This window comes from Gossypium raimondii, chromosome 3, assembly GCF_025698545.1.
Source record: "Gossypium raimondii isolate GPD5lz chromosome 3, ASM2569854v1, whole genome shotgun sequence".
Lineage (NCBI taxonomy): Eukaryota > Viridiplantae > Streptophyta > Magnoliopsida > Malvales > Malvaceae > Gossypium > Gossypium raimondii.
The window spans coordinates 11,867,823-11,891,939 of NC_068567.1; the positions used below are offsets into that span (position 1 = coordinate 11,867,823).

The window sequence follows — 24,117 nt, forward strand, 5'->3', positions numbered from 1 at the left end:
TGTAGTGATACAATAAAGAATAGATGTGGAGGAGAGAGTAATTATGCTACTGGAGGTTGGTTCACTCAGTCAAAGTGGAGACTCGGAGATGATAGAAAGTAGAGGTGAAGTAAACTTTAGATAGTAAAAGTTGAGAATATCTGAGTTGAGTGTAGGCTAGTATCTCTGTGGAGTCGTTTCTTTCTTCATCGTTCTTAAAGGTATTTATAGACGGGTCTTGTGCAAGATGGTGCTAACGTGTGAACTTGTTATTTAACCATCATTGCAAAACGCGTGGGGCAGATATCCTCAATGGGATGAGGATGTCTCTGATGAGACCAACCCTGTCATTCATTCTGATTTGACGGTATAGAATAGTTGTGCCCACGTGAGATTTGGTGCCCAACGATATCACATTCCTAATAGATGGTCGAGGGGCCTTGGGCAGCGAGTTGTTCCTGCTTGTCTAGGTTGTTAGAATGAGAGGTGAAACTTGAGAGTGACCTTTTCGATTAATAACTAGTGGATCTATTGTTCAAGCAACCTTCTGGCTTGCTACATGTCCTTATTCGGGTAAGGGATATAACAATATATATTAAATGAAAATTTAAATAAAGGAAACAATTTGGATTATTAAAATTTTATAAAAAGTCCATCTCAATTCGAGTTAGAGCAGGTTGACCGTCGATAAGCCTATGTAAGACTAAGGGTGGGTTTGGATGGGCGATTGGGTGCGGTGCGGTGCATTTAGCTTACTTTTTGTCTCACGCTACAGTATCATTACAGTATCTAATCTCACCGCTACCGTTGTTTTTACACTAACTGCAGATAAACGCACCGCCCATCCAAACTCACCCTAATAATACTTAGTGAAGATTGCTTGATTTTCCATGAATGTAAGAAGGAAGATAGGGAAAAAGCCTAAAATCCCAGGACTGTGGAACATGGCATCCATTACGGGATAAGCAACAAACAATTCCACAAACACAAGAGTGAAAGGTATTCATGTGGCTTATATCATTCAGCAAAAGAAGATAGGGTGGACAACAATTTATGTGAACACTGTTCATAATAGTGTATTGCTTTCTACTGCCGCTACGAAATCTGGGACCTACATGTTTTTATTGACAAATTTCATCCCTGATTGATTGTTTTCGACATATCATTCCAAATGCCACCACCCATTGATCTATAATAAACTTTCACAAAATATTTAAGCAATGAATAAGACAAAAAGAAGATACATTGCTTACTTCTTTTTCATATTATGGGGCAAAAGGCCATTTTTGTTACCCAAAACCCAGCTTAGGAAAGTTATGAGAGGCATCCACTTTGGACAAAAGAATGGGATGAATTGGACTAGCTTTGTTTATTTTTGTCCCAAAAAGGGAAGGCCATTTTTTGTTATTACCTTTGTTTTTCTTGACTTTGAGTTTCAAAATCAATTAGTATTGACATAGTGGATTTATCGGCAATCCTTGGTGAAGCGTTCAAACTTTCAGTTTACGTTCCGGGCAAGATCCCTGAACAACCCTAATCCCAGGGTTGAGTTCATGGGATCATAGTAATAATAATAGTAGTAATATCACCTGCATTGACATAAATTTCTTCAACTGCAAGCATTCATTTTATACCTGCTAATATAATAGGATCAAACTGTTTAAGTTTATATTTAACACAAGTATAGCACGGCGAAATATGTATCAACACAAGTACTGAGCACATATATTTAATTGAAAATGAAAATTCAAAGAAACCGTTTTTGGCTAGGCATCGGGATGAGGCATACCGTATGCTTTGCATTGCAGAAGCTACGTTCCGATGAAACCCAGAACATAAAATTGAAAGGCTCATGCAGTTATATAGACAGTGCAAATCCCATTTCAATATCAAATCAAACCATATTGTACTACAAGTCTACAATGCATTCATTTCGAATCAAACATAAAATTCAACATGATTCGCTTCATCGAAACAAAAACGGTTAAGATCAACGAGGGGCTTTCTTCTTACCAGCAATGGCAACTCTCTTACCCTTCAAAGTCCGGCAATTGTTTTTGGTGTGCTGTCCTCTACAAGGCAATCCCTGAATATGGCGAACCCCTCGGTAGCACTGAATCTCTTTCAATCGCCGTATATTAAGAGCATTGAACCGCCTCTGCAAATCGAAATTGCTTAGTAATGAGCGTTCATGGTTGCAACTCTTTAAAACAAAACAGAAGGACAAGAGCAAGTTACCAAGTCGCCTTCAATCATATATTTGGAGACTTCATCACGAATCGTAATGAGCTCTTCCTCCGACAAATCTTTGGTGATTTTGTTCTCCATTTGGAGATCACATAGGATTTTACGAGCCCTCGTGCGACCAATCCCATGGATGTACTGCAGAGAGAATTCCACTCTCTTGTTGTTTGGAATTTCCACTCCGCCAACACGAACGCATACAATGCTTAGACCATGATGCTAATCCATTCAAACCATTTTCACCAAGAATTTTAGCTTCCAAACTCATTAAATTTCAGGTGAAGTGATCTATAGGAAAAGCACAAACTTTTGAATTCTACATTTGGAATATGACTTAAAATTTCCCCTTTTTATCAACAATTAAACATACTAAGAATTTGAATATGAATTTTCCAAATATACGGAACCTTGCTTTGCCCAAACCCTAAAACCTATTAAGCCTAAAGCAACAATCTAGCAAACCAAACTAATTTCCATTTCTCATGATTGAAAATTTACGACGAGGAGCAAAAATGCGCAGAGATAGTAAGATTTCAGCTGGAAATTGCTTTATCTTTACGATTTTTATTTTAATTCAAGGAAACTTAAACAGAAGGTCAAGCGGTTAAGTTGAATAAAATTGAACAGAAATGAGAAGGAAATTTACCTTGGGAGGGTTTGAAACGGGGAGGGAAGCAGTGTTGGAGAGAGACATAGAGCTTACTTTGTTGCATATAAAGGAGAGAGAGGGTGCAACAGGCATCGCCAGGGTTTGCGCCATTTTCCTTTTCAATTTTCTCGGTATCCAAACAGAGTGAGAAGAAGAGCTTCAGACGTTGGTAGGAACTCTTATCCTCTTCCCCGGAAACAGACATTAAAAGAACTCGCTCCCTTGCAATGGCCACGTTTTCGTGGGCCTAAAATCAACTGGGCAATACTGAGTGGCCCAAAACCAAGCCTGAAAATGGGCCTTTTACTGATGGGGACTAGTCCAAAATTGGATATTGGGTTTTTGCAAAAGGGGTTTAGACAATTGGACTGGCTTAGGCTCTGATTGGAGTTTTGACTAAACAAATCTTTTTAGGTCCTAATGAGCAAAAAACGACGAAATATTTGGGGACACTAAGACAAGGTTGGGTCCTTGAATTGTATGGAGTGGGGGAATTGAGAGACGAGCACATCCTGAAATCTCTCAACAAAGGAGTTTTGCACTTGGAAATGTCAGTTTGCCATAATGTTGTTTGTCGTCCTGCTCACCTATCCTGTTGGTTTGGCCGACCTGCCAGTTGTAGTAATTAACTATCTGCTCCCATGTTTTTGTATTAACAGTGCTGAGAAGTTGGCACTCTCCCAACTTCTGTCGTACCTTGCTTTGTTGACATGTCAACCACTTGTTCATGAGCAGGCACCTTACCAACAATAAGTTGTAATCAAAATATTTGAACTTTGAGCCATGACTAGATTTGCAGAAACGACCACTACTCGGATTATCAAAAAAATGAGAGAAAATAGGAGGAAGTAGGGAGATCCTCATATGTAAAAAATCGATTATCCAAACAAAAAATAATAATTTCCCTTAAATTACTTAACTTTAATACTAACACATGCACAACACTAACAAGGCTAGAAAGGGCTTACAAAGACGGAAGCATCAGACTTATGTTTTTAGAATATGCTCTGATATTTTAATCAGTGGGACATCACAGCGTTTCAAGGGGCTAAGAAATGAAGTATTGGACCATGCCAAACAACTATAAAAGACATATTTATTACCGTTTGTAACTATTAGAAAAAGTGAACCCACCAAAATGTCCATGCATGTAGAGGTCTAGATTTTTTATAGTTTGGGTGGATCCAACACATCCCAATTTCCATATCTTTTAACATAAACTATTCAGTTCTTTTATATATATAAAAGTATGTAATCTATAATAAAAACGTTCAAGAGCTAAATAAATAATCCGATCATTGGATAGGTATGTAAGTTGGGGAGAAAGGATTGTATAAAACTGTGATTCCACGTTTTCCCTATCCCTTTCCAATAGGAGGATGACAAATCAGATCTTTTACGAGTTGAAAATCAGGAGGAAAAATCTGATTTGTCATTCTCCTATTAGAAAGGAATAAGAATGACGTGGAATCACAGTTTCATACAATCCTTTCTCGTAAGTTAGGAGACAAAGAAAAAAAAATTGGACCTTTTATAAAATAGCAACGTAATTTGAATGTGATTGATAGAAATAAAAAAAGCAAATGATAATGAAATATTTGAAAAAAGAAAACAAAACACAAAAGGACAATGAAGTAGCAACTAGTCCACCCACTTGCTCCTCCATATACATATGTATATAATTCTATCATCCATAGGATTTGCTTTCGTCCTTCGATACTTTTTCTATCTGACAAATTTGAAGTTATTACCAAAAGGAAAATTCCTTATCAATGGCTTTGAATATAAAAAGATTATCAATCTGGAAGTCACTAACATTATATTATTTACCATACTGGTCACAGTCAAGTTTGGTGTTTTAGGGACACTAATTTCAATTGGTTAGTTAAACTTGATTATCATCAACATTAAGACGGCTCTCTAAAACATTTGATGACAAAATATTTTTAGAAACGAAGTGTCGGGGTTGAAATAAAAGTATAAATTTTTTTTAAAAAATATATCATAAAATATAGAACACAAAATAAACAAAATAATTAACCCTTAGAGAGCCAAAATGACTTCAAAAGGGGCCAATAATCACATCCTTTCTATATATTTTTAATCCATTAATTGGATCAATTATATAAGAATGGCTTAACCCTTTTGTTTAAAAATAATATAGACCGTTTATTTATTTATTATGTTATTATAAGAAAAAGCAACTTATTATATATACACACATTTGATGGGAAAGTGACAGCACATATTGCTGCTGTCCTTGGCTGCTAGACATTGGAGCACTAAATAAATAAATAAACATATAAGCAAATACTTGTAATTAATAAATTATAAAATGCTATTATGATCCAAAGTCTTTGGAGATAATGCTGAAATTGTGGACTTTAATATTGATATTCTAATTTCTACCCTACCAACGAACATGCCCACTTACATTTCAACCAATTTAAAATCTCAAATTTCGGAGATAAAAATTAACCAACTATCCCTTTTAATATTAATTTCAGCAATTGGACTCTAATTCTTAACACTTGCAAGCCTAGTTTTAATTTAATTATATATAATATGTAAAATAATAATAAAAATATTTTTTAAAAAACTAATTAATTTCTAGCTTGTGCCAAATATAGAAGGAAAAAATTGGCATCCTTCATCATGGGCAAAGTCAAAAATTTCTGAGGGTTGAAATTAAATGGTAAAATAACTTATATCTTTATAATTTTAAAGGATTAAATAAAATTTTTACTATTTTGAATTGTAAAAGTGTAATTTTATTACTACAAATTTAAAATTTTAAAAAGCTTAAATAAAATTTTCTATTTTGGGACCACAGTGATCATCACCAGATAGTTCAATTAAATTAAAGTGTATTATTTTATAAAAGTCAAAGCCACTTTTTGCATTTGATAATAATAATAAAAAAGTGCAAGTGTTGTACTAAAATTTGTGTATCTACCAAAATTTTATATAATTAAAACATTGTAGCAACAAATAAAAGAAATAAAAACTATGGGTGTTTTACTAAATAACACGATATTTTATTCAGGACATCATCTAATGATGGATGTCGACCATAACAGTGTGAATTATATAAACCCTAAGGTCCAATTTCAAAACCATTTGTCAGAATCTGCTTGATTGATGCAACATATGCCCACAGTGCATGGTACAATTTAATATGTTATCTCTCATCATTCTGTACCTTTTAACTTTAAAAAAAATGAATAATTTAAATTAGGGTTTAGTTTCGACAACTTGGATTAAAATAATTAGATTAAGATTCATGTAAATGTATACTGACAAAACAAGTAATGTACAAAACTTCATAAAATATTTGAGATTCAGTACAGCTCCCAGGAATCCAATTTATTTTAACCAACAAAATTGTTATAAACACCAGAATATAAATTACTATATTTATCATTGATATTTTAATAATTTAATCGTTAAATTTATCAATTATACTTTTCAGGTATATAAATTTACATTAATATATATTGAACAATTAAATTTTTTTAATTTACTCTAGATTTACGTGTATAATTTATATTTTTGAATCATGAAATATGAGGGTTAAATTATCAAAATATTATAAAAGTAATATATGTAATTATTAAATATAAAGTTGGGGGTAAGGTAAAAATGTATAGAAAGATAGGGTTGGAAGAGATGAGGTGAGGGACATCATGAAATGATCTGCTGGTTTGATTCCAACTTGGTAATTGGAACATGTATTATTAATATAAAAAGGGTGTAAAAGGACAAAAAGAAAAGAGGGGGGAAGGGAGCGCGGAAACTAAACAAAGGCAAAGGGGTGACCCTTGGACGTTCCAAGAACCAAACCCCCATGCATGCATTTAGCTGTATTTAAATTAGAGGGTCAGTCAATATACCATCCTTCTCTCGAACGCCGCGTTCAATTCTAAACCCACCCTGGTCCCATCTATTTCACGCTTATTTAATATCACACTTCCCCTCTATAAATCCCAAATTTTGATAGGAGACGCCATTTTTTTAAACAGTAGGGGAGACGGGGCAGATGGACTTTTCTCTTTCAAGGTTATAAAATATTTTTTAAATAAGAGTGAGTAAAATTCGATTCGATTAAAAAAATTTAAAAAAATTTAAAAAAATTTAAATTTTGAGTTAATCGAATCGAATTATTCGAATTATTTGAATCAACTTGAATAAGAAATTTTGGATTTCGAGTTCGAGTCGAGCTAAATTTTTATAATTCGAATAACTCGAATAATTCGAATAACAGATTAGTACAAATACTATTTTGGTCCCTATCAATTTTGAAAATAAGCAAATTGGTCTCTCTCTTAACAAAAATTACAAAAAAATCAAAGTAATTTTCAAAATTTGAAAATAATTTTAAAATTCAAAATATTTATAGAAATTCTAAAATTTATATTTTAAAAAATTATAAATTTTAAAAAATCTAAAAATTTATAAAAAATTTAATACAATAATAATTTTGGAATCTAAATAAGTGATTAATGATTCAAGTTTATCATACTAAAATATCTTATTTTTTATTATTTTGCTTAAAAAAGTTTTCAAATATCTATTGTTTCAAATTTTGTGTTCTAACATGGAAATAGTTATATTGTACAAGATTTTAATTTAACATTATTAATTTTTCTAATTTAACTCGAAAGGTCTCAATCGATTCAATTGAACGCTCACCCCTAATTCAAGTTATCCACAAATCCAAATAATAAAAAATAAAACTACATCGTTTTGATAAATGTTTACATTTTCTAAAGTTAAAAAGTCAAAACTATCAAGTTAAAAGGCAAAACTACGTTGTTTTGATAAATGTTTACCCATTAGTCTTACTTTCCTTCCCGAATCGCCCCACTCTCCTTTTTCCTTTACTCAAAATTAATCTAAAAGTTTGACTTCGTCTACTTGTAAAATAATCGGTTCATGTAAACGAAACATTGAGTATAAATAATAATATTCAATAATTCGACTCGACTCGACAAGAATTTTTTTGACTCGATTCGAAAAAAATTCAAATTGAATTCGATTGCTAAAATAGGATTCGTCAACTCGACTAACTCGAAATTTTTTGACTCGATTCGACACTCATCCCTACTTTTAAATAATGTTTGCTTATCCTATCTGTTAACAAGCTTTGACTGAGGAAACATCTCAATAAAAACAGCATAACAAAATGAACAAGAAAATAAATGTTTCTTTCTCTTGATTTCCAAGTCTAGTTCAAGCGAGCTTATATACAGAGTACTAGGACTAACAAACTAATAATCATTCACAAACCAATTTCTTAAAACTGACTCAATAACCTAACAATTGTTAACATTTGAACATTGACTAGTAACTCTAATATTTGACTCGTTCCTTAGCAACTCGAAGTTGGTCACAAAATTAAACAAACGTAGGTTGAGTTAAGGGATCGGTGAGGATGTCAACAGTCTGTTCACTAGAAGGAACATAGTTGACAACCAATTGACCTGCAAGAACTCGTTCCCTAACAAAGTGAACATCAATTTCTACATGCTTCACTTGAACATGATGAATCGAGTTTGCTGTCAAAGAAATTGTAGTAGTATTGTTACACCACACAATAGGCAAACCAAAACAATCAACTTAAAGCTCCTTTAGTAGCTGCTCAATCCATAATAATTTAGACACATAATTAGCCACACTTCAATATTCTGCCTCAAATGTTGACTAAGAGACTACAACTTGCTTATTGGAACACCATGTCATTGGACAACCACCCAAGAAAAAATTGTAACCAGACGTAGAGCAACTATCTTCAGGGCAAGAAGCCAATCAACATCAACAAAAGTGTTATAGTTTTAAAAAGTCGAACCGTTTGTAGAAAAGAGTCAAGTCCAACATGACTATGAGATATCGGAGAATCATCTTAATAACCTGCCAGTCACATCTAGGAAAGCATTCATAAATTGACTTACTTTGTTGACAGAATATGCAATGTATGGGCGAGTAAGACATACTATTGTAATGCACCATCTATATATCGATACAAATGAGCATCAACTAGAGGACGATCTTCAGATCACTGGAGCTTAGGAGTGCCAACCATTGGAGTGGGAGTGGGTGAAGCATCTGTCATAGAGGCTCAAGCAAGTAGATCAATAATGTACTTTCGCTGATGTAATCGTAACCCATGTTCATCACGTTGAACTTCCACACCAAGAAAATAATTGAGCTCACCCAAGTCTTTAAGAGAAAATACAGAATTCAATTGTGTAACAGGAGCTGAAATCTCTGCTTTGTTGGTGCTAGCAACAATGATATCATCAACATATACCATAACAAATAGCTTAGCATTACCATAAGATCAAATGAACATGGAGTTGTCAGCCCGAGAATATGTAAATCCCAAATGAGTGAATAAAAAAATTTTAATTTTATCAAACCAAGCTCTAAGAGCCTATCGCAATCTGTATAACACTTTGTGTAACTTGCATACAAGTTGTTGACCATTATGACCTTCAACCTCAAACCTAGGAGGTTGATACATGTAGATGTCCTTAGTAAGTTCCCTATTGAGAAATGCATTATTGATGTTTAGTTGTTTGAGTGGCCAATTATGATTAACCGTAAGAGCCAAAGCAGTTCGTATGGTACTAAACCTCTTAACCAAGCTAAATGGCTCATAATAATCATAGCTTATCACTTGAGAGTACCATTTTGCCACCAATCTAGATTTATATCAAGTTACTAAATTATTGAGTTTCCTCTTGACCTTGAACAACCATTGACATCAGATAGGTTTCTTTCTTAGAGGCAACACTTGCAGAGACTAAGTACCATTCTTGAGAAAGGCATCTAATTCCTCCTTCATAGCTTGCTGCCAAGCATGATGCTTTATCGCCTCATGCACATCCACAGGTTCAACTTCCTCGTGTGTAGCAACCTTATAGACCTTAGGCTTAAAAACACCAACCTTGGTTGTTTTAATCATAGGATGCTGATTAGACATTGAAAGAGCAGTAACAAGTACTTTGGTAGAGACAATGAGTGCTGTCTGTTGAAAAAATTCGGTTTGAAAATGGTTTTCTTGCACAGTAGAAAATCTTATTTTTGAAACTCGACCCGGTTTGTGATATTTATAGTAATAAACCCTAGATCAAAATCATACATTTGCTTTTAGATAGACAGATCCTTGTCGTTCTCGGCTTTCAACCAAACGATCTTCTTCATTATTCTCGTACCACAAATTGCTCCGAGTGTGGGCTCAAACAATTCAAAGCAAACACAGAAAATATAAATAGTTTCCTTTTCTTTTAGGGTGAAAACGAAAATTCTCTCTTTAAATAGAAATTGACAAAATCATTATTTCGAAAAATATCTTTAATTCTTAGAGAATAAAAGTCTCTCTATTTTCAGGCAGAATAACAATGTCTAAAAGTTGTGTTAATAGCCTTATCGGTGCCATTTATTTATAGGGAAAGAAGGTAGAACCCTTATTGAATTAGAGAAGTTTATTTCAACTAGAAAAACAAAATTCTAATTCTAATAGGATGTAATGGGCAACAACCCTAGTTAAATATACTTGGGTTTACCATCTCACTTTATTACATAAGGGATTTTGGGCCTATTCCATATCGGATCCAATTACAAGTACTTCTGAGGCTTTTAATCTAATACTTTATAATTTGATCCAACTTAATATTTGTTTTTCTATTTCTCAAAAATAAACTTCAATATTTATATTAAATAATTTTCTTATCCCAATTTTATCACCGGTAAAAAACAACGAATTTACCCTAATAAAATTTTCAAAAAAATATATTTAATATTTCATCATTCAACTTGTTCACTATGATCGATAGTTTATTTTTATTTTGGGCTTTAAAATAACTCAAAATATAAACTCAACCTTTCAATCATTTTTGAGAAATCCTTATTCATTTCTAAATGAATTCATTTCTCATTTTTATTTTCATTTCTATTTTCTTTTTCATTCTGAAGAAAACCACATTTATTTCTAAATGATTTCCTTTCTCCATTTTCATTTTCATTTTGGAGAAAACCTTAATCATTTCCAAAATTTTCCTATTTCTTCATTTCACCATTTCTATTTATTTCTGTTCATTTGATTCAAATGCAATTCATTTTTGGTTTTAACGAGCTACCGGAGAGACCGATTGGACATATGCAATTGATGCTCAAATGATTTATAATTAAGTTCCAACTTTTTGCCTACTAATTAGAAACTCATTTATTCACGAAGTCATTCCACTATAGTATCGCGACTGAGCTCTCCCAAATGGCATACCAATATAAAAATAACTCGATTATTGCTTGTCTAATGACTTTGTCATAAGTGTGTTACTCTCATAGGATATCCTTAATTTTTTTGGAATAATATTCATTCTCTCAATATGATCATATTTTATCTTATGGTAACATTACATCTTCCTTCATGAAAAGTCAATCACTATCAAATAGTGATTAAGTCATCCATCACAAAGATGAACGACCCATGGCCACGTTTACTTTCCATCAACCATGTAATGCCAATGAGAAGATACCATTTACCCATGTCTCGAGCTATGAATTTCACTTTTGTGAACAATGCTACATACTACAGAAGTCGTACACCTAGTGCACTAGCTTTCAGTTCCTTATCTATTCGAACTTAGGCTTTCACTTACATCAAAGTGTACGAGTCATGCATTCATAGTTCGTCATCCACTCAGGATTAAGGTATGTCACACTATAAATGTCACAAGTGAATAAATCCATAAACAAATTTAAGATCTATTCTTCTTGGGTTTAATTCGATGTACTGTCAGTCTAGTTAGTCACATCTATGTCTTTATTTTCTAAGAGTCATCCACTTCGATGCCTAAGACAAATCATCTCCACAATTGGACTTGATAAATGACATAATAGTTTTTCAATCGGTTTGTTCATTTTTTATTAGACTAAGACCATGTTTAGGTTCGTCTACTAATATAAGTTGTATTTTTGTATTACAATTCGACCACATAATACCACTTAGTATTAGTTAAAAATGTAACACCTAAATTTAACGGGTCTAAAGTTTTGGGTGTATAGCAGTAAATAGCCTTCTAGCGTGGTGATATCCGTCCAAATGATTATTTTGGCGTATACACATGGGCATATAGTAACTGCACTTGAGTCAGTAATAATTTGACTTCATGATATTTTGTTATATTAAAGAGAAGTTCGTATTAATTGATAATGGGTAAGTATAGAATGAGTATTCGCCAAAGGTATAGTACGTTTGATTTGTCTAGAATATTGTGCTAGTTAGATTTTAAGTAACTTAGTTAGAAATCAACTAGTTAGCCTAGCTTGATAATTTTGATTGCGATGTGCTTATTTATATTTCCCTCGAAAACTGTAGCCCTTAAGAAGGCAAGTTCTGAAATGTATGATGTAACACCCGATTTTGGTGTAGTGCTCTGAGTGGTGTAGTGCTATCCGCTCAACAGATGCTTTTGGCGTGTAAAAATGAAAGCGTAGCAGGCATTATTATTGCGAGAGATTGTCTTAAAAAGGATAAATTGTTAAGAGAAAGGAGCTTAGTAATGTATTTTGGGTAATTAGGTTATCACCGAAAGGGATTATGCGCCGAGTTGGTTGTTTACGGTCTTGGTTACGTCCTAACGTGATGACTAGGAACGAACGATGGATTGGACCCCAATATATATAATGCTAGATTTTCATACATATTCTTTTAGTTGTAAACCATGAGCATTGCGGATCGAAAAGGATTGCCATAGGGACAAAGGTTGTATATCTAGATAATCAGGTTAAGAAAAATGAGAGTTGTTCCTCTTTCTTCTTTAAGAAGTATTCTTAGTCTAGATTTAAACGAACCTAAGTGTTTTCTCATTTCACTAAAACTAAGTTTTAGATCTGTATCTTTATCTAAGAATGCTCCATGACAAGGTAAAATTCACGACTCTACAAATTATGTTATGAATGAGCAAATCTATTTAACTGGGTAAATTGTATGATAAGGCATTTTGGGGACTTCAATTGTTAGAGATGACGAAAAAATGAGTATATGAATAGATCTTGATGAGTTTCTTTATCTTGTAGAATTAGTTGCTACCAATTGATCAAGGAAAGCCTGAAGTTTGGAGCTACAAACGGTGAAAGTCAGGTGAGTCCCTAAGCTGATCCTTGCATATGTGTTATGTATTCGAGAAACTTCGATGAAAAGAGATAAAACCATAAGATTCATGCTAGGAAAGTCTGATGGGATTATTCTGATAAGAAATGTATGATTTATTGACTTGTGTATATGGTTTGCATAAAATCTGAAGGTCTAAATGTGTAATAGGAATCTAAGGTTAAATAATGCTTGTATCTGAAGGGTTGAAAGGTATATATATGTCTAGAAAAACATGAATATGTCTTTCATGTATAAGTTAATGTATGATGAGTCTATGTCTATTTTCGGAGTTGTCTAAAGGGGTTCGTCGAGACTTTAAACACAATCTTTGAAAGGAAAAGTCCATGATCATGACACTATAATTGTGTAAGACCATAGCTGGTGGGTTATGGTGTCATATGAAAAGACCATATCATGTAAGACCATAACTAAAGGGTTATGGCATCATATGGAAAGAACTAAAAGAATGTTATTACTTAATGAGGCTTTCTACGTAACCCAAGATGATGAGGGGCAAACTTCGTGTAATGTGAGGCTAGGTGAATCTCTATTATGAACACGTTAAAAAAATGAAGCCTTTGTGACAATCTATGAATATGGAAGCCTTTGTGGTGATCTATGAAAAGGAACACCCTTATGGCGTATTCTAAAGAATGGCCATTGTGGCAGTCGTTTCAAGGAAATCTCTAAAATTAAGTTCCTAATAATAGCGCGAGGAAGAGACGCTCTTGCGACAGATTATGAAGAAACAACCTCTATGGTGCATACAAGATGGGCTACTTATGTAGCGTAATCTGAAAAGGTTTCCAATAATGAACCATGAAGGACGTTTTTACAACGAACTATGTATTGTGTATCTGTCATGATCTACAATGTCCTTAAATGAAAATAGTAAAATTGTTAAGTATGAATTGTATCTGCGAATACTCTGGTGAAGTATATGATATGAATGAGATTTTACCAAAATAAGGAATCAAGGAAACATGACGAAGAAACGAAAACGTATTTTGAAGATGACTGCAACTATTGTACGCTCGAAAGAGAGTATTAGTGACCTGTGTATAGGTCTCTTTCAGGAACTTGATGTAGTATGTCTTAGAGATTGAGGAATGTAGGTAAGGTTGTGAAGGTGCTGAAGAGAAGGAAAAGGACGCTAGAGTAAGATATGGAAACGAACCCAAGTTAAGGAATGGTAATTGAGGAAGTAACCGCTAGAGGAAAAATGAAGAATAAAGAGCGATGAGACATTCATTGAAACATTGAAAGCAACGCACCAGAATGATCCAAGTAAATGAGGGTAACTCACTACATTCCTTCAAACTTACCTCTATGTGTGTTATGTTTCAGGTGGGTCTTTAAGGGTCTTTGCTTGGAGGAACGATGCCAGGGCTACGCCAAAGGAATGGCAAGATAGGCTATTGTGTATACAGAGCGAGTTTGGGTTGGCGTGATCGAGATTGTCATAATAAATTCAAATAATATAATCAAGTTATAAGATTTGTCTACAAGTCCTTATAATTGAGATCCATTGTACAATGATTGTAGCTGTTTATTGAACATTCTTTTGTATTTTGGTTGAAAGATTAAGTAAACAGGATGTAATACTTGAAATTTTGTACAAGTAAATCAAGTGTAAGTCTGTAATAGAGTAGTAACACCCGAGGTCCGGATCCGACCGAATCGAGTTTAAGGCGTTACATGTGACACTTATTAAATTCCACTAAATAAGTGGAGTCATATTTATATGTGAGAGATGAGTTCTAAAATGATTCTTCTTTCTTCTTCTTCTTCTTTCTTAAGTGGTATTTATTGATACCTTCCTTAAACCTGAATGTATGTTACATCGATGATCTAGAACCTATGGTTCTCTTATGATAAATTATTATTTCATATCATGGTATGTATTTCAACCCTACATATTAAATTTTGAATGAGTAAATTTGTATGTGGTAATTGAACAATAAGACTGTAAGTATAAGGTTTCTACATGAGATTGTCAACGATTGATATGATAAGTCATTTGTATGTATTAGAGTAGTAATAGTAAAGTTATGTTTCTAAGAAATGATTGCTGCTGGTTCGAGATGGATACTTGGGTCTGGAGTTTTGAACTGCAGTAAGTAAGAATCAAGTGAGTCTCTACTTTGACTTACATATATACTGTTCATGCTAAAGTATATCTATATGAAAGTGATCAAACTGGAAACTAGAAATCATGGACAGTATGGTATGAATATGACACTTATACAATTATATGAATAAAGTTATGATTAAATTAATATATAAGTTAGTCTGCTCGAAAATAACTTTTATAGGATATATGAAAAGTGTTATGAAACTATGAAATTTTGGTATAGGATATGTCTGGTTCGTAGAGTTTGTAAAGTGAGTCGATTCACCGCGGGGGTAAATAAGGAAGCCCGTCAGGATTGTAAACACAAACTTTGATATGAAACTCTAAAGGAAAAAGTCCATGGCCATGACATACTCTGAAAAAGAACTATTGAATGACATTTTATCTAATAGGGTTCTTTATGTGTCCTAAGGCGATGATGGGCAAACATCACTCAATGTGAGTTTAGGCAAATCCATATGGCAAACACAACAATTTTGGGATGTTTATGTGGCATCATGTTAGCCTTTACGGTGTACTCTAAATGAATCACCTTTGTGGCGTACTCTTTAGAGCGTATTTTGTAATAAAGACTTATGGCGCACTCGATATATCATTTGTTGATCTCTGATATGTTTTGTGAAGCCTGCTGGGACAGTGAACAAGAGACTTTGTATAATTGTCTATATGTCATGCTCTGTTAGGTCTACGTGGCGTGAACTGTCAAGTCTGGTAAGGATTGAATATAAAAAATAGAAAACAACAATTATTATTGTAATTTTTTATTTTAGCTTTTAAAAATATAAAAAGGTGACAATATATTATACAATAAATATTAAAATATGTTGGTGATATATTTATAAATTATTTTTATATTTATTTATTAAGGAAAAATAATAAATATATGAGATGGGAGAAAAACACAATGGATTCGACAATATCCGCCTTATCCTGCTATTCTTATTTCGCACGCATGTGATTATGAAAACACATAAATGGTAGTGTAGAGATTATATTTCTCAATTTTTAGTTTTCGTGTATGAATAAAATTTATAGTATGAAATAATATAATTATTAATAAAATTCAGGTTGGGAAATCCACAATGACCACTTTCTTTTGTCTTCATTGGGAAATCATGTTTTCTGATTTTTGTTTGGAAGGAAAAACGAGTGTTTTTCATTAATTTAAAATTCTAATTATCCATAAACAAAATATGTCTGTTACACTTACATACATTTCTTTATAGAACATGATACAAGAAGACTTTTTTATTTTTATTTTCCTTCTCTCAAACTACAACACCCTTGATTTCTCTATGTACATCGTTTTCCCAACAACTTTGCTACGCCATGGGAAAAATTAATAAGAATACAAGACAACATTTAAACATCTCCGAATTTTCCTTAAAATACCAACAAAGAATCCTTGACGTCATACTTCATCTTCTCTAAGTTAGGCTGCACGGCGAACTGGATCATCGGCGGCGGCCCACAAGCCAACGCAAGGGTGTCGCCGGAGCCCTCTGGGATGTGATCCCTCATTACACTTTCCGTGATGAAACCTGTGCTATATTGCCATCCTTTCCTTATAGATTCTTGTACGACGTACCATACTTTCAACCGATCATGCTTCTTAGCCCAATCGTCGAGCTCCTCTTTCAGCAAAATGTCGTCCTCGGTTCGGTTTGCGCACACGACATACATCTCGGTCTCGTCCTTGGGGTCCTTTAAAATGGCTTGGATGACTTGATAAATGGGGGTGATCCCCGTCCCACCGGCTAACATTGCTAGTTTCTTGGCAAACTTGGGTTTGCCGTGAACCAAAAAGTTGCCCTGACCGGTGTATTCGATGTGACCCAAAGGACCCTTCACGTCTAGTGACGAACCGATGGGGAGAGAGTCCAAATATTGTGACATGAGGCCACCGTTAGGGAATTTCGGGTGCACCCCTTTGAAGTAAATCTTGACGACTAGATCAAAGTGGCCAACTTCATCGATGCTACTGGTTGGGGTGTAGGCTCGCATGCAGAGCTTATCATCAATGGTGGCACACAAAAATATGTGCTTCCCTACATGTAATCCGAGCACTTGATCTTCCGACGGCAACGCGAATCGGAACCGACGAACGTCATGGGAGATGGATGTTTTTTCGACGAGTTTGCATGGGATTTTCTCACGTGGAACAAGCGCCACAGGTCTTGTGGGCGCAACTTCTTTAATAGGAGCTAAAAAGCTCATGTTGGATGCTCCATGCACGGAAGTATTAGGCGAGGACCCCGCCGAGTCGGAAATATAACCCGACGTCAACAACTCGCCGATTCGATAATCTTCTAGCATTTTCTTGGCTTTGTCGGAGTGAATGGCGTCGAACTCCTCGGTGCAGTCAGTTCCGGCGTTGATAAGAATACTGTCGGTGCCACCAGGGTGATCCTTGAGGAACCGAGTGCAATCATAGATGTTACCATGGACAACGATCCAAGCCGAATCAGCAGAGTTGTGTTTATTGACCTCGGACATTGAAAATGTTTTGGAGGCAGTGTTCATGAAAGGAGAAGAGACACTCTTCTTTATGGTTGGGTTTTCGGGGTGTCGTTCCTTAGCCATCCATCCACCGGATTGGTTGCCCGGCAGTGTCGGGTGCTCGAAAACAATCCCGATTTCACCTTTGTGTGGCCTGCACACGTTTGTTTTTACACGGAACCAGCAGTTGTTCATCATTCCCTGTTACATGTGAATCATTAAACCCATTAACTCCATTGGTGGGGAACAGAGAACAAGAATATAGAGCAGTTTATTCTTTTAAAAACATGTTAAAAAAAGTGAAGTGTAGGGTGTTACCATAAGATTCCAAATGAGCTTTTCGGGCTGGGTGTTATTGGTCTCATCCCAGGCTCGAACCGCTATCTCTTTGGCACCCAAAAGGTCAAGCACTTCAACCTCAAGCGACCAGAAGCACCAGCACCAGAATTTACCGTATTTGTTAGGCTTTTCGGGGTGGTCCAATGTGCACACTTGCCAAGTTTCACCACCGTCCATTGTTACTTCTACACGTGTTACCTTTTTCCCACCGCCTGTCGTCAATTTTACACCAACATAAAGCGCGTTTAGCTATGGGATGATTAACTTCATTTCCAGGACTCTTCCAAAAAAAAGGGGAAAAGGAACATAAAAAAGGCCGATTCTCATCGCCCACAACTTGCAGTCACAAGCACACAAGTTTCAATCCAACTACTTAGCTTTGACCTTAAATCTAGTCCAGTTTTACAGAGGTGCATGGACCTTAGTTAACAGCCAACCATGTTGGGGACTTTAGTGCGTACAGTTGGAATCCAATTGGAGGAAAAAGACCAGAAGATTCACTTTGTAAAAACGAAGTTTTGAACTCACCCGAATATGAATAGCCCCTCAGAGTGTACGGCCTCTGAGTTGTCCACGAGTTGATTGGTAGGATCTCTTCATGACAAGGCGTCGTTATCACCGAGTTGATGTTTAGCTCATTGATGACGTATTCCGGCTTATACCACCAAGCTGCAAACATTACATCAGCATGTTTCATTACCAAAACACCGAATTTCCCATGCAAAATAATTTTACTGCTCAGTAAAAAAAATTAAAAACACTTTTAATACCTTCAGCGTTGGCTAGCTCTGAATCAACATGAGAAGGAAGGACCTTATTATCTCTATAGTGATAAAAATTATCAGATTCTTTCGTTGTAACGATGATTCGTTTCAACCATTTCACCATTCTCCCGCCGATGAACCCTGGTATGATGATCCGAACAGGGAAGCCATGGTCCGGGGTTAAAAGTTCCCCGTTTTGCATGTAAGCTAAGATAATATCCCGAGCTGGGTCCATGGCGAATTCCTTCTTGATGCTGGTTCCATACTTGGACCCGCCGCCTCCGGGCAAATGCTCGGCCCCTTCGAAACACACATTGAGGGCGCCATGTTTCTTGCTGTAGATCCCACATCGTTTGAGCACGTCACGCAATGGTACACCCCTCCACATCGACGTGGAAATCCCCGAAGCTCCCCAGTTAAAACCCACCGTTGGTTTGATCATGTTTTGTTCTTTACGACGGTTCCCGGCGCAAACCAAGGTAACCGGGAACTCACGGCTTTGAAACTCTTTCACGAGCTGATCCATCGTCAACTTCATCGGCCTTTTAACTAAACCGGTTATTTCTACGGTCCAGTCATCCCACGAAGCTTTGGGGACCGCACCGTGGTTACGAACGTAGTGGAGAGGAACCGGGGTGATGAAACCGTGGTGCATGAGACGGTTCAAAGGGGGTTCAGAGTTGAAAGGGTGTTTCCCTGTAAGACGGACCAGGGAAGGGTTCCGCTCGATCCAGTTATCAGCGGTTGCTTCGTCTCGAGGGTCCAAGATCGACGATTCAACCTCGTTGTTGGATTTGACGACCATGGCTTTGTAATATTCGATCTCGTTATCATCATCATCGCTGGAGGATTCATAATCATGGTCGAGGAAAACCTGGTGTACATGGCGGTGGGTTGGGGTTGGACCGGGCTTCAAGGGGGTGTACACGCCGTTCAAAGCCGGTTCAAGCCCCCTGAATTGTCTATTATCGACCGAAGCCGCCATAACAATGGAGATTCAATATTTACTTGAAAACAAGAAAGAAAATTCTTGACTGGATTTTCTTTTTTGTTTCACTGAGAAAATGAAGAAACTGGGGGAGGGTGAAGGCGTTTAAATAGGCTCGTGGAGGCCATAAACATATCAAATGGGACCCTCTGCACGATTGCGTTGTAAACCTGGTCACTAAATTCAAATGGTTTTTGTATTTGCCTTTTCTAATCAAAAGAAGTTTTTAAAAATATTTGTATTTTCTTTTTCAATCCCATTTTTTTCCTGGGAGAGAAATTATATTTTGTGTTCTTTGTCGGGGCTGAGATGCGGGCGTCGCGCCGAGCCGCGGCTCCATTCGCTGCGCTGAGTTAAGAAAGCAGTTAGCTAGCCAGCCACACGATTATTTCCGTGCATCGACAGACCGATAAATATGCACCACTTACGTAGAATAAAATATCTACTAAATTTTATTATTATTTTTTAAAAAAATTGTTCAATAGGACGAAAAAATAATAATTCCTGGGACACTTTTTTCAACAAATCTGGAAATATAGAAACGAAAGTTGGTGTGTGGAGGGAAAAATATCAGTATTAATTAGGCTCATAATTTCCATATTAATAAGCATAAGCTCAATCAATGTTTATATGTATAGGTTGAAAATGATTTATTGGCTCTGCTTAAACCTTGCCTATAGGCACGGATTCAAGGATAAATGATATTGTTTAATTACAAATATTTTTAAAAATATATACAAGGATTACTTAAATAAATATCTTGATTATTGATTTCTTCATATACAAAACACAATAAATCCAATATATAAGCTCCCAATTAAGTCTTAGCTCGATTGGCATAGGTATTGTCTCCAACGTAAGAGGACGTGGATTCAAGTGTGTTGATGCGCATTATCCTCATATTTATGTGTTGGGGAAAGGCTATGGATAATTTTAGATATTGTGAAAAAAAAAAACAATGCATGTAAGTTTAATATGCTGCACTCAAACAAACAAAACTAGACGATTCGAGCGACTAATCCAATCCATTTTTCACATTCATAGGAGTTCGACTATATTTCTACTTTACGACTATGATATTTTCTGAACATTTCTAACATTATTTTTATTGAATTTAGAAACAAATGTAACAAATTAACCATTATTTTCTTTCCATTTAGATCTCATCTTACTAGTATCACTAGAAATTGGTAAATATTTTTAATACTAACTTTTCCTATATTAGCTGTAGTCTATCCTTTTCAAATTGATTGACAGCAAAGTTTTATTTATTTTTTCCTTAAAAGTATAGCATGTCTTACCATTGCACTCAACTACTTATTAATAACGTGTTAACTTTTTATATCTTTATTACCAACAACATAAAATATTTAACTAATGATTTTGTATTGGATGAACATGAAGTATTTAACTTTCATGACTTATTATTGGAGGGACTAGTTTTTGACTTTTTATTGAATAGGTTTTATTATTGAAATATATAATGGGAAATTATTAAGTGGATTTTTCTATTAGAGAATAACATTCAAATCGAGTATTCATGACATATTTTCACCAATAAAAAAGGGTTAAACTTGAAAAAATGGTCTAAGGCTGTTAATCAATGTAATGTCATATCTTTTGACAAAGAGATTACAATTTTATGGTCTAAAAATATTTGTACTAGATTTCAGAAAATCTAAAATGTCATCAAATATCTTTGTGAAAAGAAATGATTCATAAAAAGTTATGTTTGTATTTTCTAAGAAAGAAAAAATATCAGAATTTGATGAATTAAATATAAGTTTATTATATATAAATTTTAATACGAGCTTTAATTTAATATATACTATGATATATGAATTTTAATTTTATAATTTTATATATGAATTTTTAAGTACATTTTAAAATTAAATCTAGATATTTCCAAGCTGGGGAAATATAATTGTGGATATAATAAGTAAGCATAAACGATGCCATGTTGATAGTTGTGCTTGTGGTTTTATGAAAGAGTGGATTAAAATTATGCACAAAATAAAATTTAATGTATCAAATTGCATATTTAATAAAAAATTATGTGTAGTTTTGAGATTTATAATTATCTATTAAATGGGTTTTCTGTACTTGTTAAGGGGTGTTTTTTCACCACAAAAACAATAAAGAACGCTTGATTTTAGAGTCAAAGGTGTTTTTTCATCCAAACGCAAAAAGTAAAATTTAAATTAACTTAAATCTTGGCTTTTGAGTTTGGAAACGAAATGATCAAAATACCCTTATTTATATTAACTATTTAAAAAGCTATATAAAAATTAGATTAATTTATATTTTATGTATCATTATATTAAATTATTTAAATATCATTTATTATAATATTTAAAATTTTAAAATATATTATGTATAATTAATTTTACAAATAATTTATACTAATTACTCAAGATGTACCGTATCATTGAATTAAATTATTTAAATATCATATAACATAATTAATATTTTACCTTCCATTATCATGTTTAAAATGATATTTCAATTACTTTCAACAGTAATTTTGACAATAACATCAAACACTTAAAATTAACATTTTACGGAAAAACAAAAACTGTGTTTATTATATATATATATATATATATATATAGAAAATAAAATTACATCTCTTATTAATCTCGCTTTTACTCATCTTTACAGCTATAATTACACTATTTTTGTTGTTGCTGCTTTCCATTATAGTTATTACGACTGTTAAATAAAAAATATATTTAAGATCACAGATGTGTAAGACAAATAAGAAAAGGGATAAAATTTTACAAGGTGTGGAAATGAGGGGGAAGTGGCGCATGGGAGAGCTCAACGGCCAACCAGCAAAAAACAAAATACATGGGGCGGGTTTTTGGTGTAGCTCAACAAAATACAATATAGTTTGATACTCAATAAATAAATAAATTTGTTTACATGCGTTAGATGAAATACTAAATTGATCCTTTACTCATTTCTAGGGTTAAAATTTTATTTTTGCACAAATCTACTCATTTTTTTAATAGATAAAATAAAATACAATTCAACTTTTAACCTTTATGGTACTTTTATCCAATATAGAAAAAATTATTTCCTGTTTAAGAATTGAATTCCAAATTTAATCAAAACTCAAGGTAATTAGGAAATATAAAAGAAAAAAAAAAGATATCAAATCAGACAAGAAAGAAAGAAAGAAAGAGGAAACAAATAGTGAAAAGGGAAGTGAAAAATAGATCACAACTGGGGAAGGGAGGAAATAGGGAGAAAGGGGCAAGCAAAAGAAATGGGACGTTGGCTCTTGGGGGAAACGATGAGCCAAGCTCCCTTGGTTTTTGGTGGCCCGTCAACTGCTTTGCCTGGCATACCACACTTTATAGCAGACAAATTTGTGTGTCAATACTTGAATGAGGTCCATAGATTTAGGGCCAACTTTGTTTAACACTTTTTTTGGTTTAATTATAAACTACTCTGCTCCTCACATTTATTTTTGTACGATGTGATTCTCCAATAAAATATCAAAGAATACTACATTAGGATTCAATGTTATATACACTTTGAACCCTTTTGCATTCAGCTTTGACTAGAAAACTGGGAGTATAAGCTCACAAATTGTGAATGGATCAAGTGGCACCTCATATTTCGGGTTCATATCTATGTGGCTGCTTCACTATTTCATTATTTATTTCACTTGGGTGGTAACATGTGCTTCAGCATGTGTTCAAAGCTGATAGGCCATTGCAAACATTGTGATTGCATTTACTGTCACCAATATTCTTATAACATGCAGGTACGGTTAACTTGTAGTAAAAATAAAAAGACAGGTGTCATTAATAATGAAGTTAGATAAAAGTATCATAGAAACTCTTATATTAGGAGTCGGATGTTATTTTACCTCCTCTACTAAAGAAAGGTAAATTAGTTTTTGTACATTAAATAAAAGAGTAAATTGATCAGTATGTTAAAATTTTCATCTATTTTTATCGTTAAAAATGGCCTATGTATATCAACATGTAATTATTTGGTTATTTTATCACTCATGCTAGCTTTTAAGAGTAGATTTGGATGAAATTTTAACATAAAAGATCAGTTTACTCTTTAATCTAATATGCAATGACTAATTTACCTATTTTTGATTAGAGGAAACCAACTGTAATTTGATACTTACCATTAAAGCAATAAATTTGGATAATAATATATTATTTTTAAATATAGGTATAACAGTATGTATACTTATCTATTGTAGTTGAACATCAAAACAAGCATCAATAGCACATTGTTTGGTGCTCAAGATTCTGCCAAAAAGGAAAGAAAAAAAAAAGGGATTTTGGTGAAATGATTATCATCAAGAAGAAGAAGAAGGATGAAACTATTATG

At 34.1% G+C, this 24,117-nt stretch overlaps 2 protein-coding genes across 2 annotated transcripts; both read right to left on the reverse strand.

The window, feature by feature from the left end:
* Window positions 1-1,837: 1,837 nt before the first annotated feature.
* LOC105797190 (30S ribosomal protein S13, chloroplastic) lies at window positions 1,838-3,061 on the reverse strand. The gene is made up of 3 exons (XM_012627134.2): window positions 2,870-3,061; window positions 2,218-2,442; window positions 1,838-2,137 (listed from the first exon to the last, which is right to left on the reverse strand). Exons 1-3 carry the CDS (start codon window positions 2,981-2,983, stop codon window positions 1,970-1,972), a joined length of 507 nt encoding a protein of 168 aa, XP_012482588.1. The 5' UTR covers window positions 2,984-3,061; the 3' UTR covers window positions 1,838-1,969.
* Window positions 3,062-16,398: 13,337 nt separating this feature from the next.
* On the reverse strand, window positions 16,399-19,841 carry LOC105797192 (nitrate reductase [NADH]). The gene is made up of 4 exons (XM_012627135.2): window positions 18,774-19,841; window positions 18,532-18,672; window positions 17,983-18,215; window positions 16,399-17,865 (listed from the first exon to the last, which is right to left on the reverse strand). The coding sequence occupies exons 1-4, from the start codon at window positions 19,750-19,752 to the stop codon at window positions 16,549-16,551; spliced, it is 2,670 nt and encodes an 889-aa protein (XP_012482589.2). The 5' UTR covers window positions 19,753-19,841; the 3' UTR covers window positions 16,399-16,548.
* Window positions 19,842-24,117: the final 4,276 nt, after the last annotated feature.

What these genes read in the sequence shown, in the direction of transcription:
- LOC105797192 (XM_012627135.2), bottom strand. Translation starts at nt 19,752, where the DNA reads ATGGCGGCTTCGGTCGATAATAGACAATTCAGGGGGCTTGAACCGGCT. An exon ending in GAGGGGCTATTCATATTCGG is followed by an intron (nt 18,216 to 18,531) that starts GTGAGTTCAAAA and finishes AATTGACGACAG; the next exon opens with GCGGTGGGAAAAAGGTAACA. An exon ending in AGCTCATTTGGAATCTTATG is followed by an intron (nt 17,866 to 17,982) that starts GTAACACCCTAC and finishes CACATGTAACAG; the next exon opens with GGAATGATGAACAACTGCTG.
- LOC105797190 (XM_012627134.2), bottom strand. Translation starts at nt 2,983, where the DNA reads ATGGCGCAAACCCTGGCGATGCCTGTTGCACCCTCTCTCTCCTTTATA. An exon ending in CCGTTTCAAACCCTCCCAAG is followed by an intron (nt 2,443 to 2,869) that starts GTAAATTTCCTT and finishes TGAATGGATTAG; the next exon opens with CATCATGGTCTAAGCATTGT. An exon ending in ATATGATTGAAGGCGACTTG is followed by an intron (nt 2,138 to 2,217) that starts GTAACTTGCTCT and finishes TTCGATTTGCAG; the next exon opens with AGGCGGTTCAATGCTCTTAA.